Source organism: Protopterus annectens, chromosome 3.part0 (assembly GCF_019279795.1).
Source record: "Protopterus annectens isolate FY-2018-M chromosome 3.part0, PAN1.0, whole genome shotgun sequence".
Classification (NCBI taxonomy): Eukaryota; Metazoa; Chordata; order Ceratodontiformes; family Protopteridae; genus Protopterus; species Protopterus annectens.
In genome coordinates this window covers 1,322,557,632-1,322,581,262 of record NC_056731.1, presented here as the reverse complement: position 1 = coordinate 1,322,581,262, position 23,631 = coordinate 1,322,557,632, and the positions used below count along the sequence as shown (strand labels likewise).

General features: G+C 39.9%; 1 protein-coding gene across 1 annotated transcript in view; it reads left to right on the top strand.

The window, feature by feature from the left end:
* Nucleotides 1-23,631, top strand: part of LOC122797061 (echinoderm microtubule-associated protein-like 6) — a 3,800,753-nt gene that overhangs the window by 1,881,350 nt on the left and 1,895,772 nt on the right. Inside the window, exon 20 of the mRNA XM_044065838.1 lies at nt 1,655-1,807. Within this exon, the coding sequence (XP_043921773.1) occupies nt 1,655-1,807 (153 nt within the window). The remainder of the gene's footprint in view (nt 1-1,654; nt 1,808-23,631) is intronic.

Here is a 23,631-nt window from a genome sequence, read left to right as displayed (position 1 = left end):
TAAAGTGGTAAAACAACATCTCTTCCTTTTCCCAGTAACAGTAGGAGTCCCTCGCAACTCTGTATTAGGTACATTACTTTTTAATATATTCATTAATGACTTGCATTTAGCAATGAAACAAGCAACCATCATTCAATGTACAGATGACTCCACAATCATTTGCAATTCACATGGTTGAACTCCAACAATACCCCCAAGAAGCTTTCTGACAGATTGAGATCTGGCTGACTCACATCCCCTTTTAACCCCCAACAAAAGTCAAACTTATCTTATTTTTCCTAAAACAACTGTACAACATAAAATTCCTTCTCAATTCTATCATCAAACAATACCAAGAAAGAACTGTAACCAATGCAAGCTGCTAAGGTTTACCAATGTTGACAATCTAAAATTTGACACCACTTAAAACAGGCTGTACAGAACACTAAACAAAAAATGTGATCACAATGTAGAGCCAAACCTTACCTAGAAGAACAAGCTACGGTAAATATCTTCTCTTCCCTACTTTCCTATACACATCCCCATACTTGTCGATTTACAATTCAATCAACTCTCCTTACTTGACTAGTGCTGTAATAAAATTGAAAAATTTGCTGCCAGCATCATTATAGGACACATCACTGCCTCACACTAAATCAGCTTCAGTTCCTGGAATTAAGACAATGATTAGCCTGTTCACAGCTTATCACAACACACATGCTCATATATGAATCATACAAATGTCCAAGTCTAAACAGTATTCTCCAGGTTTGTAGTCTCAATCATTACTGTCTTCTTTCAAAATGTTGCTAACTGTAACCAAAGTAAACACTACTCATGGAGACTCCCTTTACTCCTCAACTCTCTGTAAAGCCTGAAATTCCATACCTCTCTCTCTTAGAATATTAGAAAACAGTAAGCCTTTCAAGCAAGGATAACTTAAAATATGCTTGGCTATAATATTCACATCTCCTGGGATAATGCTGCCTCTTTCTCATCCTCTTTTCCTAGATCTTTCTACTTTCCATGTAACCTCTCTACTCACTAAATGGCTCTCATAAACCTGCTAGAATAACCACAGTTTTGTCTACTGCTCTTCAGAAATCCTCCTATGCTTATTGTCAGCCTCACAATTTACATTTTTTCTGCATAAAAGTTGTATAACAAATTATATTATATGTGAATCACAAATAATCTGTTTTCATTTTCTTGTCCTCAAATGTAACACTATATGACATGTTTATCCTACTTCTTACTATTTCCATATCAGATGATTAACTTATATTGACCTAAAATGTATTTATGCTTATTGTCTAAGATGTATTAACTATTGTTTTACCATTTACTCATTAGTGTGGAGGTTTTGTCTATGGGCTTCTGGTGAAAAGGGGAAGCTTGTTTACCCATTTGCACCATCTTCCTGAAGAAATGGCATGAACAAACAAATAAATAAAATACATAAATTGTTCATCTTTTAAGCCTTTAACTGTATATTTTGTATTTTTTGTCTTTAACCATTCTCTTGTTACATATTGCTGTTTTTCAGGTATAAAGAGCAACAGCTGAATTTGTAAAAAACACACACCATGTCAAAATATGAAAGGTTATACACTGCAAATGTTCCATTAATTCATCACATAGTATGCTGTTTTAAATTGAGTATCTTTCTGTCTAGGTGGAAGGTGCTGTGCCTTCTCTCCAGATGGAAAAGCCTTAGCTGTCGGACTGAATGATGGAAGTTTTCTTGTAGTGAATGCAGATACCCTTGAAGATCTTGTGTCTTTTCATCACAGGAAGGAAACCATCTCGGATATTAAGTTTTCACCAGGTATGTTAGTTTGTTTAAAGTGATGGTGGTACATGTGCTGTTGGAAGAATGGGGTGAATTATTAGATATGAGGCCTCTAAAATGGTTGTAGAGAAGGAAGACAGTGCTAACCTCTGTTACTGGCTTAAAAAACATGCTAAGGATATATTCATTATGAAAATGAAGGTATTAAGTTGGACTTTGTGTAGATGAAAATGCTTATATGTCCTATCAACAGAGGAGTAGCTAGGCCATTTGGAGTCCAGGGTGAGACGATCATTTAGTGCCTTCTATAGAAGAGCATAACATATGTACATATAAATACACGTGCACACACACACACATATATATACATATATATATATATATATATATATATATATATATATATATATATTCATTTTATTTTAATGGAGTGGGACCACCTCGGCAAAAACTTTTCACAAAAACATAGGAGCCCAGGAAGCTCAAGAGCAGGTCTTAACAGGAAGTTTTATTGAAAGTGTACAGGATTTTCACAGTAAATCATTTAGCTGTCATCTGTTGCATAAGCAAGCACATTATTTTGGCAATTGAAAGAAACCACACAGCTAGCTTTCTCTTAACATGTTAAAAGTAAAGCATGACTGAGTAACTGATCACCCTAAGTACGCCCAGACTGTTCAGGCCACAGGGCAAATAATACTTACTAAAACAGTTGCAATCCAACCATCCATCCAAAGGGTATTTCACAAACATTTCTCCATGTGTGTAGTACCTCTCTTTACCTGCTCCCTCCCATATACCTAATACTCCTGATTTACTCACTTGTTTTAAACTGTGATTCAGCTTATCACACCCTTACTGCTCTAAATCTACTGATACACATCTAAGCACCTCTTTCTTTCATTTTGCAGGTCTCTAAACTGGTCTAATTTAGCAAATACTCCAGCACTTCTACTTCTTCTACTTTAACTCTTTTCTCTGTTTTATTTATTTATAATTATGTAGCTGTGCATATAATACGTTTGTTAGAACGTATGTGTGCAAAGTTTGTCAGAGGGTTTATGTTTACTGAAATGTTAATTGCCATTGCTGTGGAAGATGCTGTTGTGCAGCAACAGACAGAGTTGCTAAACAAAGACTGAATATTATTTTAATGTCTATATCTGCAGCCAGGATCTTCATTCTGTGTGCATACAAATGTCATGTTCATCTGTTACTTTATTTTTTCACTGCATTTTCTCACATCTAAATAAAATGCGTGAACATTTCCAAGCAAAAATCATAAACCTGCTAGATTTTGTTGCATATTTGGGATATATATATATATATATATATATATATATATATATATATATATATATATCCTCCTATTGTTTCTTTGTGAATTGCTTATCCAATCTCTCTTCACAATCCTTTTTAACCTCCTCTTATTGATTTTTATAGTTATCATGCAATATTTTATATGCTCTACTAATTATTCCTTTTTAATGGCAGCTTCTGTTCTAGAATCTACTAAAATTCTGCCATTACTGGTCTTTCATTTAGGACCCCTCCTATTTAGTTTTCTTTGCCTGTAGTCTGATATCAATCCTTGATAGGGAAGGCGATCTCTAACCTGCATTCCAAATAAATTCTTGGCCTCTTCCCATTCCATTACTTTTCCCTCTCTAGTTATTTGCTCCCAATACCTTGGTTCCTTTACCAGTTTTCTCCAGTAAATTCCAGCCCCCTCTTGCCTATATCCCTAATTGCAGTCATCCCTATCAACAGAATCTCCTTTCTCCATTGCTGTGTTGGCTTAGTTCTTAGAACACTTTCTGCTACTTTATGGATATAATAGTCTGTATAATTACTGATCTGATGTTGTTAATCTTCTTTCCATTTGTCACTGATGGGTTCGGTTCCGAGCCCCTCAGAATCATGTCGGCCTAATACCAAGCTCGTGTACATGAAAACTCTTGAGCTAAACTGCTACCCACAATGTCCTTCTCCCTGTTACCTCAGATCTTGTTTGCCACATAGCCATATAGCAGCGTTTCACCGAGATCTCAAGCTAAGTGTTATTTTTCTTGATACTTTTTTGTATTTTTTGTATATTTATCCCTTATTTAGTCACTTTCTAAATCTTTCCCCTTCTATTTCACTCATTTTACTGTTATTGTAACTTTCCAAACTAACTCTACCCATTGGGTAATTCTTTTTACCATCATGGGTACGCCCTCTTCTTACCCTTGTGGTATTGCTTGATACCATTGTTGGTATCTTCTTTCCTTTTCTTCTTCCTTTTCTTGCCTTTTTAGGTGTTTAATATTTTTGTTAACTTGTGATTAGTGTGTGTGTGTGGAAATGTCTGATAAAAAAGGGACTTTGGGGTTTAAACATTGCACCTCTTGCATTGGTAAACTTCCAAACAGCGACTCTCACAACAATTGTATTTATTGTCTGGGGGTTTCTCACCTCTCTGTTAAACCCCCTTTTCAAATTTGCCAAAGTTTCAGTCAGCGGACGCTGAATGAAAGGAAAAATAAATTGATTTTGAAAGGCCATGAGAATTTGGCACTGGGCAATAGCTTCCAACCGCTTTTTTATAGCAATGCACATCCCAAGGAGTTCCAACGTGATTGCGGACAGGTTGAGCAGATGCATTCTCCTTCCACACTAGTGGTCTCTCAATCCCAAAGTGATGGCAGAAATTTTCAGCAGATGGGGCCAGCCGTGCTGCGACCTATTCGCTTCCCCTTCGAACAACAAATGCAGCAGCTATTTTGCCCTCTTTCCCCTAGAGGGGGAGTCCTTGAGAGATGCTCTGACTCACTATTGGCCCACGGGTCTCCTCTGTGCTTATCCCCCAATTCCCTTGATACCTCTATTCTTAAAGAAAGCCACTCAGTTGAGATACAAGGTGATCCTCATTGCCCCATTCTGGCCTCGTCAGGTGTGGTTCCCCTTCCTCCGGCCTTATCTGTTACAACCTCCATGGATCCTGGACACTCATCCAGACTTAATTTCTCACCCCAAGGGTTGACTCACCCAAATCTGTCCACTCTCAAGATGATGGCTTGGTTTCTCCACTTCTGTTAGTCGCCAGGCAGGAAGCCCTTTCCACACCTGTTAGCGATATCATTCTGTCCTCACATAAACCATCCACCAGAAAACTTTACAGAGATGAATGGAAAAGGTTTTCGCTTTGGTCTAAAGAACGGATGCTAGATCTCTTCTCACTCCTGGTCTCTGTCATCCTTCAATACCTTTCTGAGTTCTTTGAGAACGGAGCATCAGCCTCTACCATACAAGTCCATTTAGCAGCAATTTCCAATTTTCATAGTGGAGTACAGGGCATTCCAGTTATGTCCATTTGCCTGTGCAAAACATTTCTCAAAGGAGTGTTTCACAGCAGACCTCCAATTAGATGTCCCTTAGAGACATGGAATCTCTCTGTAGTACTGCAGTCTCTCTCTCAACCCCCTTTTGAGCCTGCTGCAAAATGTGATCTCATATTTCTGTTATGGAAATCTCTCTTTTTGGTATCTGTCACTTCAGCTAGATGGATCTGAGAATTACAGGCCTTATGCATCAAGAGACCGTACCTGATATTTCATAAAGACAGAGTATCTCTGCGTACTAATCCATCCTTTCTCCCCACTGTGGTTTCTAATTTTTCTGTGAACCAATCCATCGAGCTCCCAGTGTTCTTCCCAAACTATTCCAATAAAGGAGAATGCTGCCTACACTTCTTGGATGTGCATAGGCAACTACATTTTTACCTAGACAGGGCTAAATCTATACGCAACACAGACCAACTTCTTATTTCCTTCTCTGGCCCAAGGCTGGGATATGCTGTGTCAAAAGTCACTTTATCAAAATGGCTCAGAGATTGTATTTCCTTTTCATACTCACTTACAATTGAGCATAGACCTCACAATATCAAAGCACATTCAACTAGAGCTATAGCAACCTTTGTAGCTTTTCACTCCAGAGCTTCTATGGATGACATTTGCGCTGCAGCCATTTGGGCTAAACCACACACTTTCATCAAACATTACAAGTTGGATATGGTCTCCAGGGGAAGAGCGGCCTTCGGCTCAATGGTGCTCAGGAATGTTCTTCCATAAGGGCCACCCATGTTTCTCAGGTAGCTTGGGATTCTGTCCCATCAGTGAGGAATGGAAAGAAGATTAACAACATCAGATAAAGAAGTCTGTGTTGTTGATCTTCTTCCATTCATCACATCCCGCCTTCCGTCCCCCACCAAAGGCTCCTGGTGGATCTCTTGGGTCCTTATGATGTGTCAGGGTTTTTGTGCAGAAATGGCCTCTGCTTTACTTCTATATGTCTTATGCAAACTCGATCTGAGGTAACAGAGAGAAGGGTATTGTGGGTAGCAGCTTAGCTCGAGAGGTTTTGGTGTACGCGAGCTTGGTATTAGGCTGACACGGTTCCGAGGGGCTCAGAACCGAACCCATCAATGATGAATGGAAGAAGATCAACAACACAGGTCGAATGTTATAGTAAGATGTAACTTCTTTTTATTCTCCTTAAAGGCCTGCATCCAAAATCCCAGTCTTTGCTTGGGTCTTAGCTTCTCCCATTTCAGCATCATCCCTTTCCACTTTAAATTATAGTTTTCTGCTTTTGCTATGTTAACTTTGTAGCTCTGAAATAACCCATTTGACTCTTGCCATCTTCCCAGATAAGATCCTTCAGCTCTTTATTAATTGCTACCCACAAGTGCTCTTCTGGTTGACAAAAATATGCCTGAACTGTGTATAAGACTAACGGGACTAAAAACATTTTGACTGTGCTTGTATCTTACTATCCATAGCCATATAACAAAGCTTCCATTTTCTCAGTTTTCATATTATCTTTTGTTTAGTCTCTTCCCACATATCCTTAGCTGCCACACCGGAATAATTTTTAATCCATAATCCTAAATATTTCATTTTATCATGCCCCCATAAATACGGACATTGCTGAACCAATTTGTGTGTGGTTATATAATTTACTGCTATTGCCTGTGCTTTAGCTTCATTAATTTTGTATCCCAAAAAGATTTAAAACTGTCTGAAAATGTTTCACAACTCTGTAATGTCTCTTTCTGGCTTTGTCAGGTATAAAATAATATCATCTGCAAATAAAGCCAGCTTTTCGTTACTGTCATACCAATTATATCCTTGAATTACTGAGTCCCTTATTTTCTTTGCCAGTGGTTCTAAATATAAGGCAAATAACAAAGGCGAAAGAGAACACCCCTGTCCAATTCCTCTGCTCAAGCAGAAATGATCAGAGAAGACCCCACCCAATTTAATTTTCACCTCCAATCCCTCATATATCCTTCTAATCAACCTAATAATTTTTTTCAGGCAATGCAAATGCTTCCTTTGCAATGCTCATAAAATCCCAAATAACTCTGTCAAATGCTTTCTCTGCATCAAAACCCACAGACAAGAGTGGTATTTTTCTTACATTTTGCTTCTCTCTAGATCATCAATGTTCTGTTAATGTTGTCAAATGTTTGCCGGCCCTCCGCAAAACCACGTTGATCCATATCTATTAATTTGGCATTATTTTTGTCATTCTTTTAGCCATTATAGACCTGAACACTTTATAATTGTGGTTTAGTATTGAAATAGGCCTGTATGAATCTGGGTCTGATGGATCTTTACATTCTTTAGGTGTTACAGCTACCACTTCTTTTTTCCAGGATGTTGATACTTCTCCTCCTCTTATAATACTATTAAACAGAATCTTCCAGATCTTTATCAGTTTTTTCCATCCTAGCTTCCAAACTTCCACAGGATTACCATCTGTGCGTGGGGACTTTCCTGTATAGTGGTTATACATCATAATTTTTATTTCATCTCCTCCTGTCCTAACCGTTAGTAATTGAGCCTTGGCATATTTAATTTTTCCATAAACATTTCCTTTTGTAGCTTTTCTTGATTTCCATATTTCTCTGCTTTATACAGACATCATATAATTTCTGAAATATTTCTAATACCTCTACAGGATCTCTTGTTACCTTCTTTGCTATAGGCTCCCTAAGCTTGGTGACAGCCCTTTCTATGTTCTGTTGCGCTAAAAGTTTTTGTGCCCCACTGTTATTATCAAAAAACAGTTGCTTAACAGCAATCTTTCTAAACTCATGCATATTATCAAGATAATCATTTATTGTCTGCTTAGCATTCTGCAGTTGATCCTCTTCTTGTTCTGTGAGAGTCCCCCTATTCTGCAATACTTTAACATTTGTCAGTCCCTCTAAATAATTCTTGTTACTTCGTAACCATAGCTCTCTTTCTTTTATTTCCACCAATTTTTAAACTCCACCTTAATTTTATCCCACTCCCTGGCTATATTTTCTGAAGAAATTTCTATCTTCTCTAATAGTACCTGAATAATCTCCACTACCCATTCCTTAAATTCCTCTCTTTTCAACAACTAGGTGGGAAAGTGACAGTGTCTCATTTTAATTTCATTACCCTGTGTTTTTATTTTAGTTATTATTGGCCCTTGATCTGAAATAGTTATTGGGTGTGTATCAAGACCTTCAATTAAATGCACATGTTCCTGTGAAGTGTAAATTCTGTCTAGCCTAGCCCAGTTGTTATATCTTGGGGAATAATATGTAAATTCACTCAGAACTCTTATTAATGAATTCACATCTTCCATGCCAAATGTTTTCATAAATTTCTTCAAAAATCTGCCCTCCTTTATTATACTTTCCCTTCTGGGCCCCAAAGCCACATCTTCACTGCTGCAAATGACATCACATTATAGTCCCCACCTATAACTACTATTCCTTGCTGAAAAGTGATAATTTCTCCCAGAATTTTTGTAACCTCCATTACAGCACCTTTAGGTGGGATATAAATGCATGCCAGTGTAATCTTCCTCCCTTGCCAGTAGCCCATTGGCACTATAGATCTGCCCTTATCATCATTTTTATCCTCTTCTATCACTATTGGAGCTCCTCTTGCAATTAATATAAGTACTCCTCTTTTCCTTTGTCCCAGGTGTTCCAGTGCATAACTATCCCAAAAATCTTTCTTTATCAAAATTCACATGTTCAGTCCTTTCTAAGTGTGTCTCCTGTAACATAACTATATGCACTCTACATTTTTAATATAGTTCACTATTCTTTCTTTTTTATATTCATCTGTGAGACCATTGACATTTAAAGACATTACAGAAAGCATCTTTAGATTAAAAAGTTATTATTCTCACCTTTTTATGTACAACGCCTTTTTGTTAATTGTCTAGTTTCAACTTTTGTGTTACATGCATGCGCTGTTTTGACAGGCTGAACTTTTATACATTTGTTCCTTGTCATATCCATTTCAGCCTATGTCACATCTTACAAAACATTTTGTTTTACTGAAAGCCTCCCCCCAAAAAACAAACACCCCCAATATCTCCCTAAAACCTATTAACTTAATACTAACACACAAAACTATGTACATCTTCAAATACTGAAGTTTCACCTTCATAATAGGAATAACATCCCAAACTGACAGCCACTCTTACAGACTTGAGTTAACATAAAGGACAGGTTAAACATGCTAAAACACATGGTGCAGCCTGTGCTTCTACTAGGTACTAATTGGTTTTGTCTTTTCTTTATAGCTCTCTCTGCAGGGAAAACCCCTGAATGCTTTCAGAGAACATTATCTTATAGCCAATTTCACTTCTCATTTTATTTTTCTTCTGCCAGTCACTCTACACCTGACTGTAGCCAGTTTCTCTTTATCAGATTGTATCTACGGAGACATGAGAACCAGGCAGCCATTTTCTCTTTATCGGATTGTTTCCATGGAAAGATGAAGACAAGCTACATAATTACTACTGAACATGCATGTATTTGGTTGAAAAAGCCTTATAATATTTAATATTATTTTTCATTTACTTGCTTACTCTTAAAATGTGTTACTAAATCAATCTAAGGTCCTTAATCCAGTCATTTCCCCATGCAAGAATGAGAAAAAGCTCATTAATTTTTCTTCTGTCATGCTGTTTTAACCAGACTCTTTTTTCCTTGCATTACCCCTTCATTTCTTAAAGCTGTATAAGAAGAAAGAGAGAAGGGAGAAAAAAAAAGAACAGCAGCATATTTACAATCCCCATTACACTTAAAATTAACTGAGAAAACTTAACTTTATATCATGCAGTGAAAGCCATACACCACAAAAATAGTGTTAGTAAGAAAATTTCTTTACTTACGGTTAACTTTCTCCCTCTTCTACCCCTTCCCAGAGCATTGTTTTAGCATTAAGGACATGAAGTAGGGCATATGCTTTAAAGTCCCCCACAAGTCCAACAAATTCTGAAAAAGTCCAATATTTCCAGATTTTCTTGTTCTATTTCACACATGTAATTATTACATTGTAATCCCACATTAAGTTACTGGCTTTACTATTGTTCATCTCCATCTCCCAAATCCTATCTCTACTTCATTTCCAACATACTCTGGATTATTCTAGTCAACTCTAGTGCACTCTTCCTTCACTCCAACATTTTCCATTGAAACATTGGAAGAAGGTTCACAGGTCTATGGTCTTTATTACCAGAAGAACAAGAAGCAGCATTTATTTCTGTTTCACAGCTCACTTTGTGTTGGACAGACTTTTGTATTTCCTGCTTAAAAAGTTGTCCCTATTTTTTGGCCTTTGTCCCATCACCATTATTGTGAAATCACTAAATAAGATAGACATTTGAGTTCTGGGCAACCTATCCTAAGTTTATAAGAGAGCAGTATACATGTCCACCATTGACTGAAGTCACTGACAGCAGTGACAGACATTCAGAGACAAAATATAGACATTTGTTTTTCTGACTTCCTCTTTCAGAAACTGCATGCTAAAAAAAAACAGACAAGGTAACCTTTCCTGACTGTTACTCCTCCTCTCATCTGGCAACATTTCTCTAAGTTTATAAGAGCAGTATTCAAAATGTGTCCCTATTTTTTTACCTTTGTTGTTGTCCAGTGCAGTCTATGGCACTCCCTATTCCCCACATTATACTGCAGCAGCCAGTCAGAAAAAAAGAAAGAGACAAAGAGGAAGTATGCAGAAGATTAATTTCACACTCTTACAGACACACTGTGTTAGTATGTAATTATTTTATTCACTCATACATTTCTGACACACACAAACAGTTGCATGCGCACACTTACTTCCTGCCTGAACTTCAGTTTGTTTTCCTGTCATGCTCACCCTGTCCAAAGTGGAAGTTGTCCATGGCTTTCAAATTTCTGACTAGCCAGGCTGCTGACACAGCAATCAACAGGTACAAAAAAGCAGGCTGTTGGAGGTTGGATTTAACCATAATGTCTAGTCCTTTTTAAGCTTTCCTGTTATAAATGTTAGTTCACTCACAGTGGGTGATTAAACAAAAATAAGTCTAGTCGTTCAAGCTGAAACAAATAAATTGCTTACTTTGGGTGCTAAAGGTAGAGCCATGAAATTGCCTTATCTGTATTGCTTCCTTCACCTGCATAGCCAGTCACAAGTCTTTGGGATGATTGGGGTGATGTAGATACGAGATAATATAAAAAGAGGGCAGGAGATGCCCTCGAGTGTCTCTGACATCCATGTAGGACATTTTTGCCATTTCTTCTGTTTCTTTTAAAGGGAATTAAAAAAAGATAATTGAACAAAAATATTTTTTATTTGTTTAACATGAATTGCACCCTTGAGAAGACAGTACCTGGGGTAATTACCGCCTTAGCCCTGACATTGCTACACTATTGCATGTGTGCTATGTTAGTAGTACTGTATTTGGCATCAGATGGGCAGAGTAAAGGTAGGATGTCTGTAGTTGGTGCTAAATATCAGTCAGACTGCATTTTTTTTGCTGGGTGGCTCATACTACTTTAGAGTGCTGTTTGTAAAAATTCAATCTTACCACAGTGATATTCAGAACATATTTAGAGGTAGAGTTACAAGAGTAAAAAATGGTTCTGCTGTGTGTCAGCTAGTGGTAAATACCGACACTAATAAAGGCTTTTTTAAACACCCGATAGAATATAGAAAAGCTGAACTTCTAGTATCAATATTATAATAGATAATGCTGTCATATGTGATCTTGGATTGCTTGATTGCATCTTCCCATATATTTTTTTGCCCATACATCCACTGGTGGTAAGATTCCACAAGTGGTATTAAATGGCTTAGATTAGTGCCCCGTTTTAAGTATGTGTGCAGTAACTAAAGCAGTCAGTAAAATCAAGCAATATTCATCACTGCTGCAGTAGTCCTTAGGCTATATGGGTTGGGTTATTTCTTGCCTAGGAAGCAACAACTATCTAGTTTTAAAAAGTTGTGCCTCCCCACACTGACTGTTGATTGACTAATCCCAAGGAAAGAAAAAGTACAAGAAGCATCTCTCAGGCTTCACTGGAACAGCAATCAGTCAAGAGCTTTGTTTGTTGCTGACAGGTCCCTATTGAGGAATCCCTTCACTCAGAAATTATTGTATTTTTAAGAAAAATATGATTTGATCTATTTTTTTTACTAAAACTGGTTATTTCCCTTCAAACTGATTCAGCAACATCCATACTTATGGGGACATTGTAAAATGAAGTATTTAGGATTATGGATTAAAATGATTCTGGTGTGGCAGCTAAGGATATGTGGGAAGAGATTAAACAAAAGATAATACAACAACTGAGAAAATGGAAGCTCTGTTATATGGATATTGGTAATAAGATACAAGCAGCTAAAATGTTTTTAGTCTCTTGAGTCTTATACACAGGTCAGGCATATTTTTATCAACCAGAGGAGAAGTTGTGGATAGCAATTAATAAAGAGCTGCACGATATTATCTGAGAGGGGAAGAAGACAAGAGTCAAGTGGGATAAACTTATTCTTCTAACAGAACAGGGCGTATTGGGATTACCCAGTTTGAAGGAATATTTTAAAGCAACACAGTCAAGGTTCCTATACTTAACACAAGCAGAAAACTATAATTTAAAGTTAAAGAAGATGATGGTGAAACAGCGGGGAGACTCAAAGAATAAGGAGAGACTGCGATTTTGGATGCAGACCTTTAAGGAGAATAACAATAATCATACAGAATATTATATGCATAAAGTAGCAGAAATTATTCTAAGAACTAAGCCAATACGGGAATGGAGAAAGGAAATTATGCCTGTAGGGATGACTGCAATTAGGGATACAGACAATAAGCAAGAGGGTGCTGGAATTTATTGGAGAACGCTAGCAAAGAACCAAAGTATTGGGAGCAAATAACTAGAGAGGGAAAGGTAATAGAATGGGAAAACGCCAAGAACTTATTTGGACTGCAGGTTAAAGATTGCCTTCCCTACCAAGGATTGATAGAGTATTTGCAAATTGAAAGAAATGGGGGGGTCCTAAATGAAAGACCAGCACTGGTTAGAGTTTATAGTAGAATCTGGAACAGAAGTTGCCATTAAGAAAGTGATAATGAATAGAACATATAAAATATTGCATAACTATAAAAATCAATCAGAAGAGGTTAGAACGGATTTTGAAGAGAGACTGGATGAGAAATTCACAAAGAAACAGTGGGGGGATATATGTATCTCTCCCAAGTATGCAACAAAGTGTAGAAGATTTAGGATCTTTGCTTGGAATTTACATAGGTATCTTCATACCCCAAGTAGACGCCAAATAATTTTTCCTCAGATAGACAGCCAAGGTTGGAGGTGTGATGTGGAACAAAGAGGTAAATGGGAACATATTTTCTGGGAGCATAATGATTTGGCAGACTTTAAAGATTCCCTGCAGGCTGCTCTGTCGGAGAAGCTGGGTAAGCAAATTGGTGTAACAAAGGAAATGATTTTTGAGCTATGATACAAAATCGGAATTGCCTAGACATAGTAAGGCCTTGCTGAGTCTAATTATGAAGGCTGACAAAAAAGCAATTAATAGAAAATGGAAATCAAAGTCTAAACCAACCATACTTGAAGTACTGAAGATAGTATCAAGCGCTAAAAGAACAGGGATCAAGACCCACCAATAATAGCAGTATTTTCTTACTTTCTACTTTCTTCTGGATCTTCATTTTTCTGTTAGTGTCATAAAATGTTTCCCTCTTTTTCCACAAAACCACATTGGTTCATATCTACCAATTTTTGCATCATATTTTCCATTCTATTAGCCAAGATAGACATAAATACTTTATAATAATGGTTTAGAATAGAAATTGGCCTATATGAAGCTGGATCAGATGGGTCCTTGTTGTCTTTATGTATTACAACCACCACAGCTTTTTTTCCAGGATGATGGTGCTTCCCCTCCTTTTAAAATACTGTTAAACAAAACCTTCCTGATCTTTCTCATTTTACTCTCTCCTAACTTCCAAACTTCCATCGGAATGCCATCTATTCTTAGAGACTTTACTGTAGATTGGTTATACATTACCATTTTTCTCTCATTTCATCCTCACTTAACTGTTAGTTATTCAGCCTCATCTAGCTGTAACCTTGGCATATTTAAGTCTTCCGTAAATATTTCCATTTGTGCTTTTTCTTGATTTCCCAACTTTTCTGCTTTATACAAATGTTCATAAAGTTTCTGAAATATTTCTAATACCGTTATAGGGTCTCTGGTTCTTTTTCTTGTTATAGGCTCCAAAAGTCTGACAACAACCCTTTCTGCTTTCTGTTGCCCGGGTCATTGTGCCAGATGTTTTTATGCTCTGGAGTTCTAATCAAAAACATTTGCTTAACAGCAATTTTTCTAAACTCATGCATATTATCCAGGTGTTCCCTTATTTTCTCTTTAGCACTTTAGAATGTTTACTTCCAGCTTTTGTGATAGGTGCACCCATTAATTTTTGGCAGGTTAATCCTTTATGCAGTTTTTTCTTATCATCAACTTTGGAACCTTTGTCAGATTTTACAAGACGTTTGTTTTAATAAAAACCCTCAAATAAAAAAACAAACACACTCCCAGTACAACCCCATAACCTACTGTATTAACTTAATGCAAACACACATTATTATGTGCATCTTCAAATAGTAAAGTTTAACCCTCCTATTAGGAATATGTGTGCCAAATAGACAGCTGCTAACTAAGGTCATAGTTAGCCTGACATTGAGGTTATCCATGCTAATACACACATTATCGCCTGTGTTTCTACTTAGATTAATTAGTGTCTACTCTTTTTATCTGTATTTCCCCTTCCCAGATATGAAAAGTACTTGCATACTTTCAGAAATCATTAACTTTTAGCCTTGAAGAAACCAGTGTTCTGTCTTTTATTGCCATATTATCAGCTGGCCTCAATGGAAAAGTAAGAGAAAAGTGAAAAAAATGCATTCCTCTGTTGCAGTCTGAAAGACAATCTGAAACATGTATTGCTAAAGGAAAAAGTTCATTCTATGCAGTATTCTCATATTTACTTGTTTCCACTTAAAGTTTATTATCAGATTAAGCTAAGTGTCTTTATCCAGACATTTACATATGCAAATTAAGAGAAAACATATCAGTTCTACATGTTATGATCTGTGTACTTTTACACCCCATTTCCTACCTCACCCTGTAAACTTAAGCATTCTTTTGTCTAGCTTTTCTTTTCTTTTTGCATGCAATGCGTACATTTCCTGATGCCAAAAAATAAGAAAGAAAGGGAAAAGAAAGAAAAAACGTATCTGTTTTCTTTAATAACTTTATCACATACAAGAAGAATAAGTAAAATACTTTACTATAAAATGTGCAATTTATATTGTAAAAAAGTTTTATAGAAATACTGTTAAGAAAAGAAATCAATTTATCTAGTTACCTTTTTTCTTCCTCCTGCAGTCTCTCCTTATTCTTTGAGTCTCCCCGCTGTTTCACCATCATCTTCTTTAACTTTAAATTATAGTTTTCTGCTTGTGTTAAGTATAGGAACCTTGACTGTGTTGGGGGGGGGGGGTTATGCAGTGCTGTCCCATGTTGGTGAGTACCAGATCCAGTAGGTGTGATCTTTTGGTTGGGGCATGCACTATCTGTTCTAGGTGTTTATGTTAATAAAGTCCAGGAATCATTGTGCCTGTGGGTTTCAGGCAGTGTAAGTTTCCCAGTCTATAGACTGGTAAAGTCCCCCATAAACGGGGCATTTGTTGCATGGTGCGTGCCTCTAGTAGGTTTAGGTAAGAGTCGTAAGACTCTAGGGGCATAGATGGTGACCTGTTGCTATCCATGATATGGTGAGGGGCCTTATCTATGGTGACTTTCACATGGATGAACTCCATGCTATCATCCTGTTTAACCAACTTGGAGGTATGTTTGTTGCTAACATTCATTGAGACACCTCCACCTTTGGCCCAAGTCTGTGGTGTTGTTGGTCTAAATGTGTGGAAGGCACTGTAAACTTGCATTGCCAGACTACTTTATATGGCTTTAAACCAGTTCTCTTTTACAGCATAGGTGCCTACATTCTCCAGAGTGAGGAGGGCTTGAATGGTGTCAGTTTTTTTGTTTAGGCTCCTAACCTTGAGAAGTAACACATTAAAGTTGGTTGAAAACTTTTCACTATGTTGATAGATTTGTCTTTTTGATGCTTCCTAAAAAAGGCTATAATAGGGTGAATGAAGTTTTAGGAAATATCTGAAAGCCTGGGGGGAGGGAGGTCAGGTGCAGCCCAGCCTTGGCAAAGCAAATCCCCCTGGAGTGACACCAGAAACTAAGCCTTTTTATTAAAATCAGTCATTTTAATTTCATACTGTTGCATCTTCTTTGGTGAATGTAGAATGCTGCTCAATGCATGGCCCATAACTATCTGTGACACATATTCTGAGAGATCTATTATGTCTCTTTTCATAGAGACCAGCGAAGTATGTTTTAGGTATTTACAGTTACACTGACTATGAGAGTCATATTGGCACATGGGTGCAATGACCTGAGTGTGTGTATGAAATTGTGGATCCTAGCTCCAGATAGGCAACTAATCGTTATTTTCTTCTTGTCTAACCTGGTGAGTGGGGCACAAGGGAACCAGTTGTGGGAGTTATCATCTTCTGAGGCTAGTATTTCTTCTCTGTCAGGTTCATCTCTTGGCCATTTCAGAACATCTGTTCGTGGATCCGTCCCTTTCAGCCCAGTCTTTGGTCAAGCTTTTCTAGAAGTGGGGTTTTGCATTTACATCCTCCTTGAAACTAAGTAGCACCTACCTATGATCTTATTTTTATATTGGAAAAGTTAACACCAGGTCCTTTTGAACCAGTTCATATTGCTAATTTATGGTTCATTACTTGAAAAACAGTATTTCTTATTGCTCTGACATATATAAGAATACTCTCTGAGTTATAAGCATATATGTTGGGTCAACCATATTTCATATTCTAGAAAGACAGGCTTTCATTCAGAGAAAAATCCTTCATTTATGCCTAAAATAATTTACTTTGAATAAAGCCATGCATCTCCCCATCTTCTTTCCAAAACATAAAAGTGAGGGTGAAAGAATACTTCATACTGTGGATATGTATAGGCAGCTCAGGGATGCTCTCTACAGATTTAAATCATTCAAGAAAGCTAAACAGCTGATGTTATGTTGTCCCATCTCACCTTCATTCTTGCTGGTTGGGTACGGAGCCAATCCCCGGCTCTGACTCGGCCACATACTAAAGCTCGAGAAATTCAGCTGGCTTGAGGCTGCCTCCTATCCCAAGATGCCTAGCGGCTGTTCCCCAGATCTCATTTGCCACTTCAAGCATCGGGATTGTCTTCACTGGCTCAGGCTAGTTATTACTTTTCTTCTTCTCTTTCAGCTGTTCCCATTAGGGGTCGCCACACTGGATCATCTGTTTCCATTTCTTCCTGTCCTCTGCATCTTGCTCTGTCACACCAACCACCTGCATGTCCTCTCTCACCACATCCATAAACCTTATCTTAGACCTTCCTCTTTTCCTCTTGAATGGCTGCTCCATCCTTAGCATCCTTTTCCCAATATACCCAGCATCCCTCCTCAGTACATGTCTAAACCAACACAATCTCGCCTCTCTGACTTTGTCTCCAAGCCGTCCAACCTGAGCTGACCCTCTAATATACTGATTCCTAATCCTGTCCATCCTTGTCACACCCAGTGCAAATCTTAACATCTTTAACTCTGCCACTTCCAGCTCTGACTCCTGCCTTTTTGTCAATGCCAGCGTCTCCAACCCATACAAGGTAGCTGGTGTCACTACTCTCTTGTAGACCTTCCCTTTCACTCTTACTGGTACCCGTCTATCACAAATCACTCCTGACACTCTTCTCCACCCATTCCACCCTGCCTGTACTCTCTTCTTCATCTCGCTTCCACACTCACCATTACTCTGAACTGTTGATCCCAAGTACTTAAACTATTCCATCTTTGCCAACTCTACTCCCTGCATCCTCACCATTCCTCTATCCTCCGGTCTCATTCACACACATATATTCTGTCTTAGTCCTGCTGACCTTCATTCCTCTCCTCTCTAGAGCATATCTCCACCTCTCCAGGGTCTCCTCAACCTGATCCCAACTCTCACTACAGATCACAATGTCATCTGCAAACATCATAGTCCATGGGGCCTCCTGTCTGATCTCGTCTGTCAACCTGTCCATCACCATTGCAAATAAGAAAGGGCTCAGAGCTGATCCTTGATCCACCTTAAACGCATCTGTCACTCCCACTGCAGACCTCACCACTGTCACAATACCGTCATACATATCCTGTACCACTCTTCATACTTCTCTGCCACTCCCGACATCCTCATACAATACCACAACTCCTCTCTAGGCACCCTACCATATACTTTCTCCAAGTCCACAAAGACACAGTGCAACTCCTTCTGACCTTCTCTACATTTCTCCATCAACACTCTCAGAGCAAACATCGCATCTGTAGTGCTCTTTCCTGACGTGAAACTATACTGCTGATAACTAATCATCACCTCCCTTCTTAACCTAGCTTCCACTACTCTTTCCCATAACTTCAAACTGTGACTGATCAGTTTTATCCCTCTGTAGTTACTACAGCTCTGCACATCACCCTTCTTCTTAAAAATAGGTACCAAAACACCTTTTCTCCACTTCTCAGGCATCCTCTGACTTTCCAAGTTTTCATTAAACAATCTGGTTAAAAACTCCACTGCCATTTCTCCTAAGCATCTCCATGCTTCCACTGGTATGTCATCTGGACGAACAGCCTTTCCATTCTTCATCCTCTTCATAGCTGTCCTTACTTCCTCCTTGCTAATCTGTTTCACTTCCTGATTCACTATCCCCACATCATCCAACCCTCTCTCGCTCTCATTCTCTTCATTCATCAGCCCCTCAAAGTACTCTTTCCATCTGCTCAACACACTCTCCTCACTTGTAAGTACGTTTCCCTCACTATCTTTTATCACCCTTACCTGGTACACATCTTTCGCAGCTCGGTCCCTCTGTCTAGCCAATCGGTACAGGTCCTTTTCTCCCTCTTTAGTGTCCAACCTTTCATACAACTCTCCATATGCCTTATCCTTAGCCTTTGCCACCTCCTCTCTTTGCCATGCACCTCATCTCCTTATACTCCTGTCTACTTTCTTCATCTCTCTGACAATCCTACTTCTTCTTCGCCAGTCTCTTCCTCTGTATACTCTCCTGTGCTTCCTCATTCCACTACCAGGTCTCCTTGTCCACCTTTCTCTGTCCAGATGTCACACTAAGCACCTTTCTAGCTGTCTCCCTTACCACCTCTGCTATAGTTACCCAGCTATTCGATAACTGTTCACTGCTCCCCAGTACCTCTGTTAACTCTTTCCTGAACTCCACCGCACAATCACCCTTTTTCAACTTCCACCATTTGATCCCTGGCATTTCTCCTCCACTTTGTGATCACCAACGTCATCCTACAGACCACCATTCTATGTTGCCTAACTACACTTTCCCCTGTCACCACTTTATAGTCTCCAGTCTTCTTCAGACTGGCCCCCCTGCATAGGATATAATCCACCTGCGTGCATCTTCCTCCACTCTTGTACGTCACCTTATGCTCCTCCCTCTTCTTAAAATACGTATTCACCACAGCCATTTCCATCCTTTTCACAAAATCCACTACCATCTGACTTTCTGCATTCCTCTCCTTAACACCATACCTGCCCATCACTTCCTCATCCCCTCTGTTCCCTTCACCAACATGCCCATTGAAATCTGCTCCAATCACCAGTCTGTCACCCTTGGGTAGACTCACCACCACTTCATCCAACTCACTCCAAAATTTCTTTTTCTCATCCATCGCACACCCAACTTGCGGAGCGTATGCACTAACAACATTCATCATTACACCATCAATTTCCAACTTCATAAACATCACTCTATCCAACACTCTTTTCACCTCCAAAACACTCTTGGCATACTGTTCTTTCAGGATAACCCCTACCCCATTTCTCCTCCCATTCACATCATGATAGAACAATTTGAACCCACCTCCTATACACCTGGCCTTACTCCCCTTCCATCTGGTCACTTGCACACATAATATATCAACCTTTCTTCTCTCCATCATATCAGCTAGCTCTCTCCCTATACCAGTCATACTGCCAACATTCAAAGTTCCTACCCTTGCTACTACACTCCTAACCTTCCTCCTCTCTTTCTGCTTTTGGGCATGCCTTCCCCCTCTTCTTCTCCTTTGGCCAACAGTAGCCCAATTTCCGCCAGCACCCTGTTGGCTAACAGTACAGGTGGTGGTCGTTGTTAACCCGGGCCTCGGCCGTTCCGGTTTGGAAATCTATATTGTTGTCCGCATATGTTTTTTGGCAGAGGTTTTACACCGGATGCCCTTCCTGACATAACCCTCCCCATTTATCCAGGCTTGGGACCGGCACAAAGAAATGCACTGGCTTGTGCATCCCCAGTGACTGGGTTAGGCTAGTTATTACTTTTATTATCTGTTATTACCTTTTTTCTAGTCTGCTCTTTGATAAAAAAGCTATTAGTACAGAGATTGTGAATATATTCCTTTCTAAGTGTTATTACTAGTATAGTGTTTTCCTCTAATTGATGTGTTTTTCAACTGTTTCTTCCCTCCTCTCTTTCAAGCCTTTCCCTTTAAGGGATCTGTTTAAGCTAGAGGATTCCTTTTTTCTTTCAACCCATTTTTTCTAGGAGGGCTTCACTTCTATCCCTTGGAGTCACAGTTTAAGTTAGAGGCATCTCCTTAGGCTGGAGGAGACTGCCGTTTAACTTAGAGACTTCTCCTCCAACCTAGTTCCCCCTTCTCATTTAAAAAAAAAAAAAAAAAAAGTTTTTCTCTTACCTCTCTCTTTGCCTTTCTGTGACTGTCTGTGTTGTTACGCTACTTAATTCTGTAGTTGGGTTCTTGTTTAGCTTAACATGTCGACTAAGGAAACAAAATAGTCTGGGTTTAAAAAGTCCGACTCATGCACCCAGAAAATGTCTTTAACGAATGGACACATGAGTTGTCTTTACTGTCTAGGGGCAGTCCATTTGCAGGACTCCTGCTCCATATGCCATGGTTTCAGTGTGAGGGTCATGTAGGAAAGAAAGAATAAATTTATTTTAAGAGGTTTACTGAAAGGGCCTTTTGAGTTAACGGTAGGAGGTAATCAGGCCTCCAAATCTGAAAAAACAAAAAAGTCAGCTTCGTCAGCTCCAGCTTCTGAGCCATCAAGCAGCCATGAGAAACAAGTATCTTCAGAACCGAAGATTGTCGGTTCTGACAAACCTGATCTCCCCTCGGTTCCATCTGAATCCTTGGAACCGTCGTGGAGCAGAAAAAGGAGTTGATCACCAATATTGGAGCCAGTACTCTTGGTGCCACAGTCTCCCTTATTACAGTTTGTGGCGGGTAGTCATAAGTCATCTACCCACTCCTCTCAGTCCTCCAGAAATTTATTGGATGACTATGTGGAGTGGGTGGTAAAGAGGTTACTGTGGACGCCAGCCCTGGCTAAAATTCTTTCGAGCCCAGCCCATCGGAATGTGGAGCCGACCATTGAATCTCAGATACCATCCATTTCTCCTCCGACTCGGATGAGTTTGGAGCCAGAGTGCCAGGAAGGCGTTGTGCTGGAACCGTCAGAGCCAGTAATCACCCCCGATATCTCGGTTCCAATGTCTGCTCCGATCTCATCGATGCTGTCTTCGATCAAGGGATCTGGGAGCCGACACTCCTTGACCAGCTCCGGGGGGGGGGGGGGGGTCGGGTCGGACCCTTGTCAGAGCCGGCTCACCCTCTCGGTGCTTCGGCTCAGGTGAGTTGGGTGCCCACATCAGTCTCGGAGACATCCTTGTTGGTGCGGGGGACATCCCCCAATTCCTCAGGACCGGAGTCTCCCTTGGCCCAGGATCGCGGGGCCTTCAAGGTGATGAGGAGTGTGCTCTCCACTGAGTCTTCTCCACCTTCGGCTCCAGCCACTCTTACCCCTAAAGGGCCAGCGTTCACTTCTACACCATTCCTCCATCACCGCCACAGTAGAGAGTCAGTGCCGCAGTAACCCCTCTTCCGACACCTCCCCGGAACATCCCACCAGGAAGTTCCCCGAAAGAGACAGTGTAAGAGGCAACACACAGACTCCCTCGAGTCTGTCACTTCTGATACTGATTTAAAGGACTCAGAAGGGTCCCCACAGTCCCCCTCTGAGGATGTCTCCTTCTCAGACATCCTAGAAATCCTTAAACAGAGGGGCGGCTGAAAAACCTTCTCCCCTTCTGAGGATGAATTGGTATATTTGGGTCTCTCCCCTCCACCTCTTGGGTGTCTTTGCCGGTCGATCAGCTCCTGGTGGTGGTGAGTCGGAAGGCGTGGGGCTCTCTGGAGTCAGTGCAGCCCATTCCAAGTAGGCCAAACAAATTCATTACAGCCCCGGAAGATAGACAGTATTTAACAAAGGGAGTTCCAGTAGATGCGATGGTGGTGGTGGCTGCCACCAAGAAGGAGTTAGCTGAAACTTCTGCATCTGTCCATCCCCCGAACAAGGAATCTTGAACGATGGACAGATACGGGAAGCATATGTTCTCCTCAGCGGCCTTTACCCTACGATCACTGAATTACTTATCACATTTTACTCAACTTCAGAGGGATCTCCTTAAAGAGCTAGGAGATACCCTACAAGGTGTTACAGCTCAGGGTTTGGCAGACAAGATAAATTCTCAGCTTGCGACCTTAGCCTCTATTATGAACTCTTCCATGCGCCTCATCTCCTATGCGACTGATGGAGCGAGCAGGGCAGCAGGCACTGGAGTAGCTCTTAGGAGACATTCCTGGATGAGTCTTTGTGAGTTTGCTGAACCCTTCAATGGCTCGTCTTTGTTCGGGCCAAAAGTAAAGAAGACTCTCACCAGGAGCGAACAAGATGGCAAGATTCTATATGCCGTAGGAGTGCATTTTTCCACCCCTACTAGACCTTATCCCAGAGGTCAGAAGAGCAGAAAAACATGGTTCTGAAAGTCCAAAGGAGCCTTGTCAGACACTCGTGGTGATGTTTCCCCCAGGAGCAGAGGGGGAAATAACAATGGAAGAAGCCATCTACGTGGCACAGGGCATCCACAGAACCAGGGCGACAGAGATACATTCTCCTGTCAGCCCTTCCAGTGCTCCTGAAAGGAGGCCCGCCTGTCCACCTCTGGAGGTAGTTGGGGGAAGACTATCACTGTACCCAGAAGCCTGGCTACAATTTACTCAAGACACATGGGTACAGTCCATTATATTCTGGGGATACAACATTCCTTTCCACTGTCTACCCCACCCATCAAAGTCTATACCAGACATTCCACCCAGTCAAAGGGACCAAGCAACCATAGAAATTCAAAGGTTGCTAGAAAAAAAGAGTCATCCAAGAAGGCCCGCGAACCAAATCAGATCCGGAATTTACTCAGGGTTCTTTTTAGTTCCAAAAAAGACAGAGGACTGGAGACCAATATTGGATCTCA